This window comes from Carcharhinus amblyrhynchos, chromosome 26 (assembly GCF_965287045.1).
Source record: "Carcharhinus amblyrhynchos chromosome 26, sCarAmb.v2.hapA, whole genome shotgun sequence".
NCBI lineage: Eukaryota > Metazoa > Chordata > Chondrichthyes > Carcharhiniformes > Carcharhinidae > Carcharhinus > Carcharhinus amblyrhynchos.
Window position 1 is genome coordinate 29370761 of NC_137349.1, and position 13046 is coordinate 29383806.

The 13046-nt window shown below is 40.6% G+C and overlaps 1 protein-coding gene across 6 annotated transcripts in view; it reads left to right on the forward strand.

Moving 5' to 3' along the window:
* The first annotated feature begins 3618 nt into the window (after positions 1-3618).
* Positions 3619-13046, forward strand: part of LOC145358506 (phosphatidylinositol 4-phosphate 5-kinase type-1 gamma-like) — an 82915-nt gene continuing 73487 nt past the window's right edge. For all 6 annotated transcript variants that reach the window (XM_080212622.1, XM_080212625.1, XM_080212626.1 and 3 more), the window contains exon 1: positions 3619-3959. In XM_080212622.1, the coding sequence (XP_080068748.1) occupies positions 3857-3959 (103 nt within the window). In that variant the 5' untranslated portion in view covers positions 3619-3856. The remainder of the gene's footprint in view (positions 3960-13046) is intronic.

Consider the following 13046-nt stretch of genomic DNA (forward strand, 5'->3'; position numbering starts at 1 on the left):
ACTGAATAGTCCCCAATTAGTGTATTATGTCTAGTTCTAAGTACCTCAGTTTAGAATGGGTGTGAAGGCTTTAGTGAAGTACAGAAAAGATTTATGAGAATGGTTCTAGGGATGAGGGACTTCAGTTATGTGGTAGTTTGGAAAAGCTGGGACTACTCTCTGGGAAAAGATTGAGAGGAACTTTGATAGAGGTGTTCAAAATAAAGAGGGGTTGACACCGAACATTGGAGAGAAATGGTCGCTATTGAGGGAAGGTTTGAGAACACGAGAATACAGATTTAAAGTGATTGGCAAAAGGACTTTGTGAGGAAAAATGGTTTTACGCAGTGACTGGTTATGCTCTGGAGAGCATTGGCTGATAGTGTGATGAAAGCAGATTTAATCATTGCTTTCAAAAACAAATTAGGTAAGTACTTGAAGGTAAAATATTTTCAGGGACAGTCGGATGGGACAGGAGAGGAAAGGAGCAAGGAGAATTGGAGAAAATAGCTTGAATCTGATTTTGATCAGAGGCAGCAAGTTGAACTTTTAACTTTCAAACTATTGAATTTTCAGTTGATCCACTGACTTCTACAACCTTCTCCCTTCCCTTGTCTCTCATCCACTCGACTCCAGCCAACTTTGGATTCTATCTTACTTTGCTAAATCTTTAGGGGTAGTATTTACAATCATAGAATCATAGCATTCCTACAGTGCAGAAGGAATCCATTCAGTCCATCAATTCTGCACCGATCACAATCCCACCCAGCCCTATTCCCGTAACCCTACATATTTACCCTACTAATCCCTCTGATACTAAGGGGCAATTTAGCATGGCCAATCCATCTAAGCTGCACATCTTTTGACTATGGAGGAAGCCGGAGTACCCGGAGGAAACCCAGGAAGATACTGGGAGAATGTACAAATTCCACACAGGCAGTGACTTGAGGCCAGAATGGTACCCAGATCCCTGGCGCTGTGAAGCAGCGGTGCCAACCACCATACCAAGCAGAATCAAAGTGGAGAACGTGGCACTTTGATTTGGTTGGCAGCCTGAGTACTCTGGCTCCATTCTCTAAAATGTCGTCCAACTCATCTGGTGCTCTGCAGCTCTCCTAATCTTCAAAGGGAATAGGGCTGGGTGGGATTTCTTTAACTTAACTCTCAGACACCTTTCCTTACTGTCCCACTAAGGCCTGATATCCATTCACTTCTTCTCTGTAAAGCATAATGTCAATGCAAATAGCTCGGCACAACATCAAGGGGCGCAGAGCCTGTACTGTGCTGTACTGTTCTATGTTCTAAATGCAAATTACTGTGGTATGTATTGTATCCCTTTTTTTGACAGTGGCTGTCCTCTCCAATCTTGTTATTATCCTTTCATTGCCTCTCTAACTCCTTCAATGTTACAACTCCTCGAAATGGAAGCTATCCATCCCTGTGATTGGTTTTGATTTGATTTGATTTGATTTATTATTGTTACATGTATTAGAATGCAGTGAAAAGTATTTTTTCCTGTATGCTATACAGGCAAGGCATATTGTTCATAGAAAAGGAAAGGAGAGAGTGCAGAATGCAGTGTTACAGTTATAGCTAGGGTGTAGAGAAAAATCAACTTAGTCCGAGGTAGGTCCATTCAAAAGTCTGATGGCAGCAGTGAAGAAGCTGTTTTTGAATCAGTTAGTATGTGAGCTCAGACTTTTGTATCTTTTTCCCAAAGGAAGAAGATGGAAGCGAGAATGTCCGGTGTGTGTGGGGTCCTTAATTATTCTGGCTGCTTTGCCGAGGCAGTGGGAAGTGTAGACAGTGTCAATGGAGTGGGGGGGCTCGTTCATGTGATGGATTGGGCTACATTCATGACCTTTTGTAATATCTTAGCAGCGCCTTGAACAGAATAGGAGCTAAACCAAGCTGTGATACAACCAGAAAGAGTGCTTTCTATAGTGCATCTGTAGAAGCTGGTGGGAGTTGTAGCTGAAATGCCAAATTTTCTCAGACTTCTGGGAAAGTAGTGGCATTGGTGAGCTTTTTTAACTATAACTTTCTTAACTGTGTGTGCCAGCATTTCAAAAAAAGAGTGGGAGAAAGTAGTGAAATAAAAATTTCTAGATAACTGCATCTGGAAAAGGGATATGACTGTTATCAGTGGGAGCTTAAAGGTACTTGGATCATACCTCGAAATATGACACCTGGTGATCCACCTTCCATTGTCCTGCCCATACGTCCTGGTCATTGGTGAACCCAGTATATCCATCCTCATGGCACACCATCTTACCCAGACCAATTAAAACCAACTAGACTCTTTATGATTCAATTGGCTGAGTCAAACACACTTTCATCCCAACTCTTGTGTTTTTAAAATTAATAAATGAGTCTTCAAAGAAAATGGGTAAAAGAGGGCAATTATTTTTGAATGCCTTGGGATGGAAAGATGGTGGTATAGTGGCAATGTCACCAGAACGGAGATCTAGGCTAATACTCTCGGGTCATGGTTTCTAAGCAAATGATGACAACTGGTGGAATGCAAATTCAATTAATAAAATTTGGAATATAAAGCTAATCTCAGTGAAAGTGACTATGAAACTGCCATGCATTTTTGTAAAAACCCATCTTGTTCACTAATACCCCTTTTAGGGAAGGAAATCTGTGGCCCTTACTCAGCCTGACCTACATGTGACTCCAGACTATCAGGAATGTGGTTGACTCTTAACTGCCCTCTGAAATAGCCCTAGCAGGTTACTCAGTTCAAAGTGGCAATATTTTGGCTAAGATGAATTGTCAGGTCAAGCCCAAGATGGGGTGCAATGCCTCATCTTGTCAGCTTGGATCTTGTTTGTCTCTTTTGTGGGTACCATGAAATGGATTCAATTTTAGTGTTTTTTTGGATGGAATAAAAAATATATACTTACCTGACAGGGGAGAGTCAATGATCAGGGTAACCATTGAGGTTAAACTGAGCCATCACCTGATGCAATTTTTCAAAGCCATTTTGATCTTTTGGCTAAAGTAAAGCATCAGATCAAGCCTGGGATACAGTGCAATGCCTCATCTTGTCAGTTTGGATTTTGTTTGTCACTCTTGTGGGGACCATGAATTGGATTGAATTTAAATTTTTTTTGCATATAAAAATTTGAAAAATAAGCAATTAGCGATGGGCAATAAATGCTGGCCTTTGCTCGCACCCCAGAAAAGAACGAGCAGACAAAATGGCTTAATCTTCAACTCCTGCGGAGATAATAGCAATCCTAGAATGTGGGCTGCGATGTCATATAGCTGCTCAAAATAGAATGACATCATTGGGAAAGGCGTGTGATGACGTGATAGATGTACGCATGGAGTGGTGACGCGCCGATGCAGGTGCACTGGGAGCGGTGACGCGACAGGTCCTGGAGAACAGAGGGCGATGACGTGTCGGGTTCTGGAGCACTGAGAGCGGTGACGCGTCGGGTTCTGGAGCACAGGGAGCGATGACGCGCCGGGTTCTGGAGCACAGGGAGCGGTGACGCGTCGGGTTCTGGAGCACAGGGAGCGGTGACGCGCGGGTTCTAGTGCACAGAGTGCGGTGACGCGTCGGGTTCTAGTGCACAGAGAGCGGTGACGCGCCGGCCGCGGGCTCTGCTGATGTTTTTGTTGCCGGTGAGCGGAGCCGGGTGGCCGTTAGTGAGTGGCGGCAGACAGAAAGAGAGAGAGAGCAGATGAAGAACGGGGGGGCTCGCCAGCGCTCGACACGAACCAACGGCGATTATTTTTAACCCTTCAAAAAATTGCAATCAAATCCCGGTTATTTGTATTTTTTTGGGAGGGGGGGGGCGAAAAAATATTTTTGTCTCGCGGACTCCCCGCCAGTAATTAAATATCAAATCCTGTCAGGGGCTGGATGGAACCGGACGGAGCGTCGACGGAGGCTGGAGGGGAGGGCGAAGCGTCGGCGCCCGCGGAGTCGACGATCGAGGGAGCGGAGAGCGATTTGTATCCGTTAGGTAAGAAGGGGGGTGGGGGGAGAGGGGGATGTTGTTATTATTGGCAGTCTCGGTGCTGGAACCCATTGGAGGGGGTCAGGTGCTTGTCCCCAGCACCCCCCCCCCCCCCATCACCCTTCCCCTTCCCCTCCCCCCGGGCTGCAGCTCCTGTCACATCCCCATTGGGTTAGTGCAGACAGTAGGATCCGAGCACCTTCCTTATTTACCATCCTTGCTGCATTTCAACTACCAGGGGTGTAAGTGGGGGTTTGGCAGTGCATCGTAAACGTCTTTCTATGGAAGCTACATCACTCACCACCACCCCCCCCCCCCTTTCACTCTGTTGCTTGGCTGGGTACGCTCTGCAGCACTGCCACATCAGTGTGCCAAGGCACCTATTACAAGTGCTTTAAATATCTTGAAAAACAATCACTAAACGAACCTGACACTGCCTCTGCCTGGCCCCATCCCCTCAAAGTAACCAAAATTGCACAGAAGGAAATGTCTAACAACAAAAGCAAGTGGGAAGGTTAATGAAATTAAAGGTCAGGACTGCATCAGTCATTCCTATGAATTGGTGGTCTTGTTTATGAGTGTCCCGTGCCGGTGGCACTCTGGCTTGGTGCAAAGGGCATTATGTTGAGGCTAGGTTTGCCTCAAGGATGTTTAGAACGCAAGTTGGGATCTTTGAAATAAGATTCACCCATTTTTAGATGTGCTAAATGTATTTGTTGTCTTTTTCTGTGGAGCACCCTCTCAATATTAATGACTCCAAGTGACCACTTGTCCTTGCTTTCAAAAGGCAGAATCAGTTATCTTTAAGAATTGTTATTTCTATACAGTAGTAAATAACCTACTAATAGGTTAATGAATACAAAATTGTAATAACCTCAGCAGCTGAAGAGCCCATGGATCCCAGTTTGAAAATCCCTTTAAGGCACAAGCGTGATTACTTCAAATCAGCTTGCATCAGACTGCAATCAGTATATATTTCATTGGCGAGATGTGTAAGTGATTTTTCTCCTAGTTGTAACTTTCTGACACCAGCCATTTAACATGTGATGGGCTCATAGGGAATTGTGTGTAAAATGATTTTGATGTCTTTTGATTAAATGGTAATATGGTAGGTGGGTTCTGAAGATGCAAAAACAATCTCCAGCTTTATGCTGAATTTCAGAAAAAAGCATTATAGCTGCAATAAGAAAAGATACATTAAGTGATTAAATCAGATATTTCTATGGTAACGTACTTTGCGTGCTATTACGTGGATTTTCTGAACCAGATAACAAAGTGCTCCAATAAAGCACCTTTTAATGTGAAGCTGACAAGGTGCTACAAGGGGTAGAAATGGATAGGGAGTAGCAGCGAAAGAGAGATTTTAAAAAGGCTTTTTGCACATAAAATAGAAGAAAAAGTTTTTAAAAGAGCCAAGGTACTGCTGCTTATGGTGTAGCAAAGAGAAAGGAGTTCAGTGTCAGAAGACTATAACGAATGCAAGGGAACTCAAGATTTGGGAGTAGAGATAGGGTGGGGCAATGAAAGGAATTGTAAACAAGATGGCGTATTTTGATACAATTTGGGATCAGGGAAATGGTAAAGGCGAGAGTGATGGGTGTGTGGGGCAGGATGTGGGTGGTGACCTTTCTCAGCTTGAAAAATATGGAAAGGTTAATGTGCATGATGGCAACAGAGGCGGATCATCTCCTCCTCCATTGTTACCAACAGCTAACTAGCTCTAGTGAAGAAAAATAAATGTGATTTAAAAATAAAAGTTACTGGAATTCACGGCTGGTGCATTCAACACTTAAAGAAGAGAGAATATTTTAATCACATTCTCCCACTCATTCTAAAACTGTACTCGTGTGATTCTTCTCAGTACTGAATATTGTGAAAACTAATTGGATATTCTTTGTTTATAATATCCTTTTATTCTGATCTAAATCCATTGTGACCATTAGAGCTTTATTTGTGAAAATCTTGGTAGCCATATGCTGCTACATTGACTTTTCAGAATGTGTTGGGATAGTAATTCCCTTTTTGCTACTGACAGCAATAACCTGGAGTAAAGTTAAAGATTGATGTTTGAGGAATTTCCAGGAGAATAGAGGGATACTGAGGAAGAGACAGTCAAGAGTTCCTAGGAGAAATGACGTGAATTAAAATGGCAGGACTAAGGGAAAACAGGGATAAGATACATTAAATTATCATTGTGCATAGTTTATTGTTTATCATTTGGAAAAAAATACAAATTAACATTTCAGGTTTGACCCAACCAATAAAGTTAATCTTATTGCTCTCAAATGCTGACTTTTCTTAACTTTTGTTAAGAGTGCTGTTGTGCTTTTAACTTTCTATCATATGCAAACTGTGCATGAATTGCCTTAATTTCCCTTGAAAGAAAATACTTATATTCATATCATATCTTTTCATGATGACCCAAAGTGTACAACCAATTTATTTAGTATGAGAAAACACTATCCCACAATCAGTCAGGAGATGAATGCCCATTTAATAATTGTTGTCGTGTTGACTGATCAATAATTATTGGTCAGAAAACCAGGGAAACTTCCTGTTCAAATTTGACTCGTGCCATGGGATATTTTGCGACCACCGCTGGGCAGGCAAGACCTAGGTTTAATGCTGCATTGGAATGATGAGACTCCCGACGGTGGAGTGAGTTTAATCTCATATCCTTTTGACTACAATATTCAGTGCCGTTGTTTGAGCTGAGCCTGACACTTGTATAAATTTTAGTTCCAGACCATTTGCTAAAACTCTGCAGTTGTTGCCGAGTTAGTCTCTTGACCTCAAGAAGCAGAACGTGCAGCATTTATTGCAATTTTACAGTGGCTTTGACTTGGTGCCAAAATGGAGTGGTTTCAATTTTAGGAACCTGTTTACTGTAACTGAACTTGCTGCTTATTCCATCCATTTCATTATGGCAGTTAGCAACACTTGGCTGATACTTCATTATATGGAACTCTTTTCCTGTCACGTTTATTTAGATTCCATTAAATCGACATGAGTCTGCATATACCCAGGATTCGCAGACAAACTGCATCTGCCTTTATTCAGTTGGAACTCTCATCAGTGAAATCCTCTTATTCTGAAATCTGAAGTATTCTTTGCATATTTTTTCTTGTTGCTGTGTCTGCATTGATTATCCATTCTCATTAAAGTATAATAGCAGATATGCAAGATGTCTACTTGAGTGGTTAAAAAAAGTCCTTTAGCAGTACAGTTCTAAATATGGTCAGTAATTTGAAGCGCTGGCTGAAGAGCATCATGCAAGAACATACTAGTGCAACATTAAAGTGTAGCTTATAGTCACAGCTGAAGAGTATTTGCATGAATTTGCTGCGTAATTCTACTGAGCACAGTGACAAATTAGCAAACTCTCAACTAGGAACCTGTAAAGGGAGCTCTGACTCAATCAATAATTACCAAGATGATGCTGTGCTCCATGTTTTTTTTTGAGGATTTGGTGCATTGTTGTGGGCTGAATGTTCCTCAGTGAATTCCAGGAATTAATGATTGATTATAGCAAATATCTTCATTCATTTCGTCTTTCATTCAGTTTGTCTTTTAACAATCTTAGTGACCAAAGTCACGGAAGCTTTTAGGTGTAGTGTTGAAAGTAAATCTTATGAGAATGATACAACTTAACTGTCAAAGGGTTTCAGTCAATTTTAATCATGACTGCTGTTCATTTCGATTGTAGTTTTCCCCTTGCTCTCTTCCCTCGTTTTTTTATTTTAGAATGACCAATGAGGTCATGCATACCCAAATTGTAATACTGGGACTGGACTAGGAAAGGAACCCAGCTGCTACTGTTTGCTTGGATTTGTTAAGGTGATTACGTCCCAGTTGTGGGGTCATTGTTGGTTTCTCAACTGTATTGCAAATGCCTTAATCTGTGTTGACTAATGTCATTCCAGTATTAGCTCATGTTAATATATTGGTCCATAAATTGTGATTATGAAATAATGCGATTGCAGTAAATTGTGTCAGCAAATTGGCGTTAAATAGTGAATGATGCTTTCAAATGTCCAAAAAGAAGAGATGGTTTGTAATATCAGAATATGCTGGGAATATGCACTGGGTCAGTCAACAAACGAAAGAGAATGATGGGTTCACATTTCAGGTTTTGAGAGCTCTAGTTAGTGCTTTTGTACATCAGAGTACTTGAAACCTGGTACATTAGCTTTCTTCTCTTTTGCATATTGATTAACCCATTCTGGATTTTTGTTTTTATTGACTTCAAGCATGTAGTTTTTATTGCTTTGTGGTAGTCATGGCTAATATAGTGGGATGACTTGTGATAAGGGGCAGCAACAAATTGAGTGGTTTAAAGAACTGGGTTAATTGATTCCAATAGTGGAACTGAAATAATTATACATATGTAATGTACTTCCCAAATTGTGTAAGAACTGGACTGAAACCACAATTGCTAACATTTCAGAAGAACAGTGTTTATTTTTTCTCTCTTTGGTACTGCCACCACCCCCACTCACCTTTCCACTGCTTGACTCACCTTTGTAAAAGTATTCACTCACTGCCTGCTCTGGTACAATGCCATAAGTAACTATAACTGATTGGTATGTCACCCAAATTGCCATTACTTTTGAGCTTTGACAGGAAAGATGGTACATTAACGTAGTGGTTTTGTTACTAGACTAGTAATCTAAAGGTCTGGACTAATGATCCAGAGATGAAAAATTCAAATCTTACAGCATTAGCTGGGGAATTTAAATTGAGTTAATTAAATAAATCTGGAATAAAAAAAAGCTAGTGTTTGAAATTGTAACCGTGGAACTATTGGGTAGTTGTTTAAAAACCCTTTTTGGTTTATTCAAGTCCTTTTGGGGAAATATCTGTAGTTCTTGTACTTTGTGATGTTTTTTGTGACTTCTGCTCCACAGCAATGTGGTTGATTCTTAACTATCACCTGAATTGGCTTAGCAAGCCACTCAGTTGTACAGTGGGGGGAATAAATACTGGCCTTTCTGGCATCTATTATGAATTAAAAGAAAGAATCCTCACAACCAAATAGGCGTATCGCATTGACTCCATCCAGTTGTTCTAGCACTGACTTCTGGATAGTGATGAGGAGCAAAGACGCATGTCCTTTGGGCACAAAAAAAACAATTATTCATTGTGCCCTGAATGCAGTTTTAGATCAGTAGCTAAATACTGACTAGGATTGAAACCTGAAATTATTCTATTTCCCATGCTTCTACTCTCAAGATAGACTCATTAAATTATCTGAGGGAGAGGGAATTAAATTCTTCAACTTTTTTATAAGTTGGTGCTGAAAGCTTAGTAGAAGAAAAATGTAAATTCATATGCGTTTATAAACTTGTGTAGATAATTGTGAGGTGGTACATTTTCATAGAGGAACAAGGTCATTCACTTACAGGGATCTTAAATGCCTAAATGGACTAGATTTTAGAGGAATAGGTTTCTGAGGAAACTGCTACACAGAACATAAAGCATTGCAACAAAGGTAAAGAAAGCCATTTAAAACAAAATCAAATCCTGGGGTTCATTTCTAGAGGCATAGAATGAAAAGCAGAGAGAGTTATGTTAGACTAGTGTAGAACTTTGGTTAGATAACACTTGGAGAACTGTGAATAGTTCTGGATTCCATATTATAAATAGGATATGGAGGCACAGGAGAAGTTGCAGAAAAGTTTATTAGAATAATAACAGAACTGAGAGCTTATACCTGTCATGAAACATTGAACAGGCAGGAGCTTACTTTCTCCAGAAAAGGAAAGGCTTAGTCACAAATAATTCCAATATGGGATTCAGGATAAGCCTCCTTATCCAGAGTAGATGGAATGTGGAACTTGATGCCACTTGGACTAGGTTGACTAGCATAGATACACTTGGTACGATGCTCAATAAACATGAGAGAACGGAATGGACAAATGTGTTGATGGGGTTAGATGCAGTTCTGGGAGAAGGTTATTAGAAGCACAAACCCTGATGCAGACCTGTTTCTGTGCTGTAAATTCTATGCATACAGTGCACTTCATGATCTCAAGATGTCTCAACACAACCTATGAGGACTTTGAACTGCAGTTAATATAGGAAATACAAAAGCAAAATTGACGTACAAGTTCCCACAAGCAACAAAGAATGAATGACCAGATGATTTGTTTTAGTTGCTACTTGAATGCTAAATGTTGTCCATGGTACCAGGGAGAATACCTCTGCTCTTTGAATTGTGCCCTGGATCGTTTATGCCCATCTAAGAGTTTAGACATGTAACATCAGTTCAACATCTCATCTCAAGAAGACACCTCTCTCAGCATAGCATTGAAGTTTTAGCCTGAAATATGAATAAGATGTATTATCAGGGGCAATCTATCCCATTTTGGTAGAAAGTGAACCTAAAAGCTGTCTATTTTTAATTGTGTGTGCAATGTTGATCAGAAGATAATACTCAAATACCACCTTGAATTTTACAGATGTAATTGATTCTTTGTTTCTTGTGCGTTATTAGCAATATCATGAAGATGCTGACAGAGGAGCCTTCTACAATGGGAAACTGATGTTTGTGCAAAGCAGTATGTGATAAGAGAAGTGTAGCTGCTTGATTATCAATTGGATAATAAATTACAATTTTATTTCAGTTGTTTACAAGATGTGTGCATTGCTGGCTAGGCCAGCATTTATTGCCCATCCTTGGTTATCTTTCAGAAGGTGGTGGTGAGGTGCCTCCTTGAACTGTTGCAGTCCATAAGGTGTTGGTACACCCATAGAGCTGTTAGGGAGGATGTTGCAGGATTTTTAACCCAGCGAGAGTGAAAGAACAACGATATATTCCTGAGTCAGGGCGGTAAATAACTTGGAGGGGAATCTTCAGGGGGTGGTGTTTGCAGGTATCTACTACCTTTGTCTTTCTAGATGGTACTGGTCATGGATTTGGAATGTGCTGCTTAAGGAACCTTGGTGAGTTCCTGCAGTGCAGCTTTTAGATGGTACACCAATGTTCGGTGGTGGAGGGATTGAATTTGTCCTGAATTGTGTTAAGCTTCTTGAGTGTTGTTGGAGCTGTATTCATCCAGACAAGTGGAGAGTATTCCAACACACTCCTGACTTGTACCTTGTAATTAATGGACAGGCTTTTGAGGGTCAGGAGGTAAGTTACTTGCTGCAGGATTCTGACCTTTTGACTTGCTCTCGTAGCCACAATGTTAAAAAGGCTAGTTCAGTTCAGTTTCTGGTCAATGGTAACCTCCTAGGATGTTGATTGTGGGGGAATCATTGATGGCGGATTCAGTGATGCTGACTTAGATTTTATTAGAGTGTGCATAACATTTCAAGATAAAGCTATTTGTTATTAATTTGGTATCATATCCACGCTTGACTTCAAGTAAACCAGAAGTCATGTAATATGGTTCCATAAATGATTGTGAGCTTGTTGTATAACTGCCTTTCCATTGAGATACATTTGAAAAGCAGCTAGAAATACCCTTGCACAGGCCAACTAAAGATTTGGTTAAGAATCTGAGATAAAAATGTTATCCTCAAAGTAAGTTTTATATATGCATTGATCACGTATTGATTAATGAGTGAAATTGATCTAGGGAACTGTGGTAAATGGGAAGTAAGGTTGGAGTTATGGTGCACAAAATTCAAAACAAGACCTAATTTAGCTTTAGGGACTTTTCCAAATTGATTTGGACCTATGTTGAAATTGATAGTTGTCGTCTCCAAAAGGTTCTGACAACTGTAGCATTTCCTTTGATAGCCTGGTACTATCAAGTTAAATATGTTTCTAAAGTAAGTTCTGCAGTTTTTTAAAAAAATTGAACGTTATTGCATATGTTCAAATCAATTATAGGACAGTGGATGCAATGTACTTCAGTTATTGTAATGCTGAGAAATTGATTGTATTATAATCCTAGTATTGTGCTGTTGAAGTTTGTATCTTGTTTTTAATATCTAATTACTGAATAGAGACTGGCATTACTACACCCATACAATTGTAATAAGCTCTTGAAGGATTCAGACTTCTGGCATATGTCCATCAAAAGCATTTATATAATGAACCAAAATCTTTAGTGTAACGAGACTGAATTTGCATATCTGACTTGCTGGTCAATAATTTGACAAGTGCAGTGCATCACTACTTGAAATAGTGGTGCTTCTGTTCTTCCCAGTTAGCCCAATGCTTTTGTTTTCAATTGTCTGTCAAAAGCAGATTTGGATTGGGGAAGGAGGAAGACAGTCCTGTGTTGGACAGACCTTTAGCCTTTTGGAAGCTAATCATACATTGTGTAGAAACACTGTACAGACACTCATTAAAATTGTAAAATTGGTGTCTTGGCAGTACTGGCAATTTGCAGTAGCTTGAATAAAGACTGTTTTCTCTGTTAACCTAGGTAGCCTGAGTTAGCACAGCTATTTGACTGCATGTGATCATTGCCAGGTCACTGGAAGTTGTTGGCTGTTGAGTAGAAGGCTTAGATATGGAGAAAGAACAGAGCTGTCCCAAAGTTGACTTAACTCACTGAAAATTTTATTATCCCCAGCGGCACAGAACAATTTGCCGGGTGTTAGCGATGGAAAGGTGGTAGGACTGGAGGGTCTCAATGACATTGTTGTTACTAGAGAGGTGGTGCTCGACAGACTGGAGGGACTGATTGTGGACAAGTCCCCAGGACCGGATGGAATACATCCGAGGGTTCTGAAAGAAATGGCGGAGGTGATAGTGGATACCTTGGTTATTTTCCAGACATTGCTGGATTCTGGGGAAGTGCCGGAAGATTGGAAAGCGGCTAATGTTACGCCGTTGTTTAAGAAGGGTGCCAGGCAAAAGGCAGGGAATTATGGGCTGGTTAGTTTAACGTCTGTTGTAGATAAAATGTTAGAATCTGTCATCAAGGAGGAAATAGCGAGGCATCTTGATGGGAATTGCTTGCTACAGCAGACGCAGCACGGTTTCGTTAAGGGGAAGTTGTGTCTGACAAATTTATTGGAGTTCTATGAGGATGTGTCTAGGGCGGTGGATAGAGGAGAGCCGGTGGATGTGGTCTTTCTTGATTTTCAGAAGGCGTTTGACAAGGTACCTCACAAGAGGTTATTGCAGAAGGT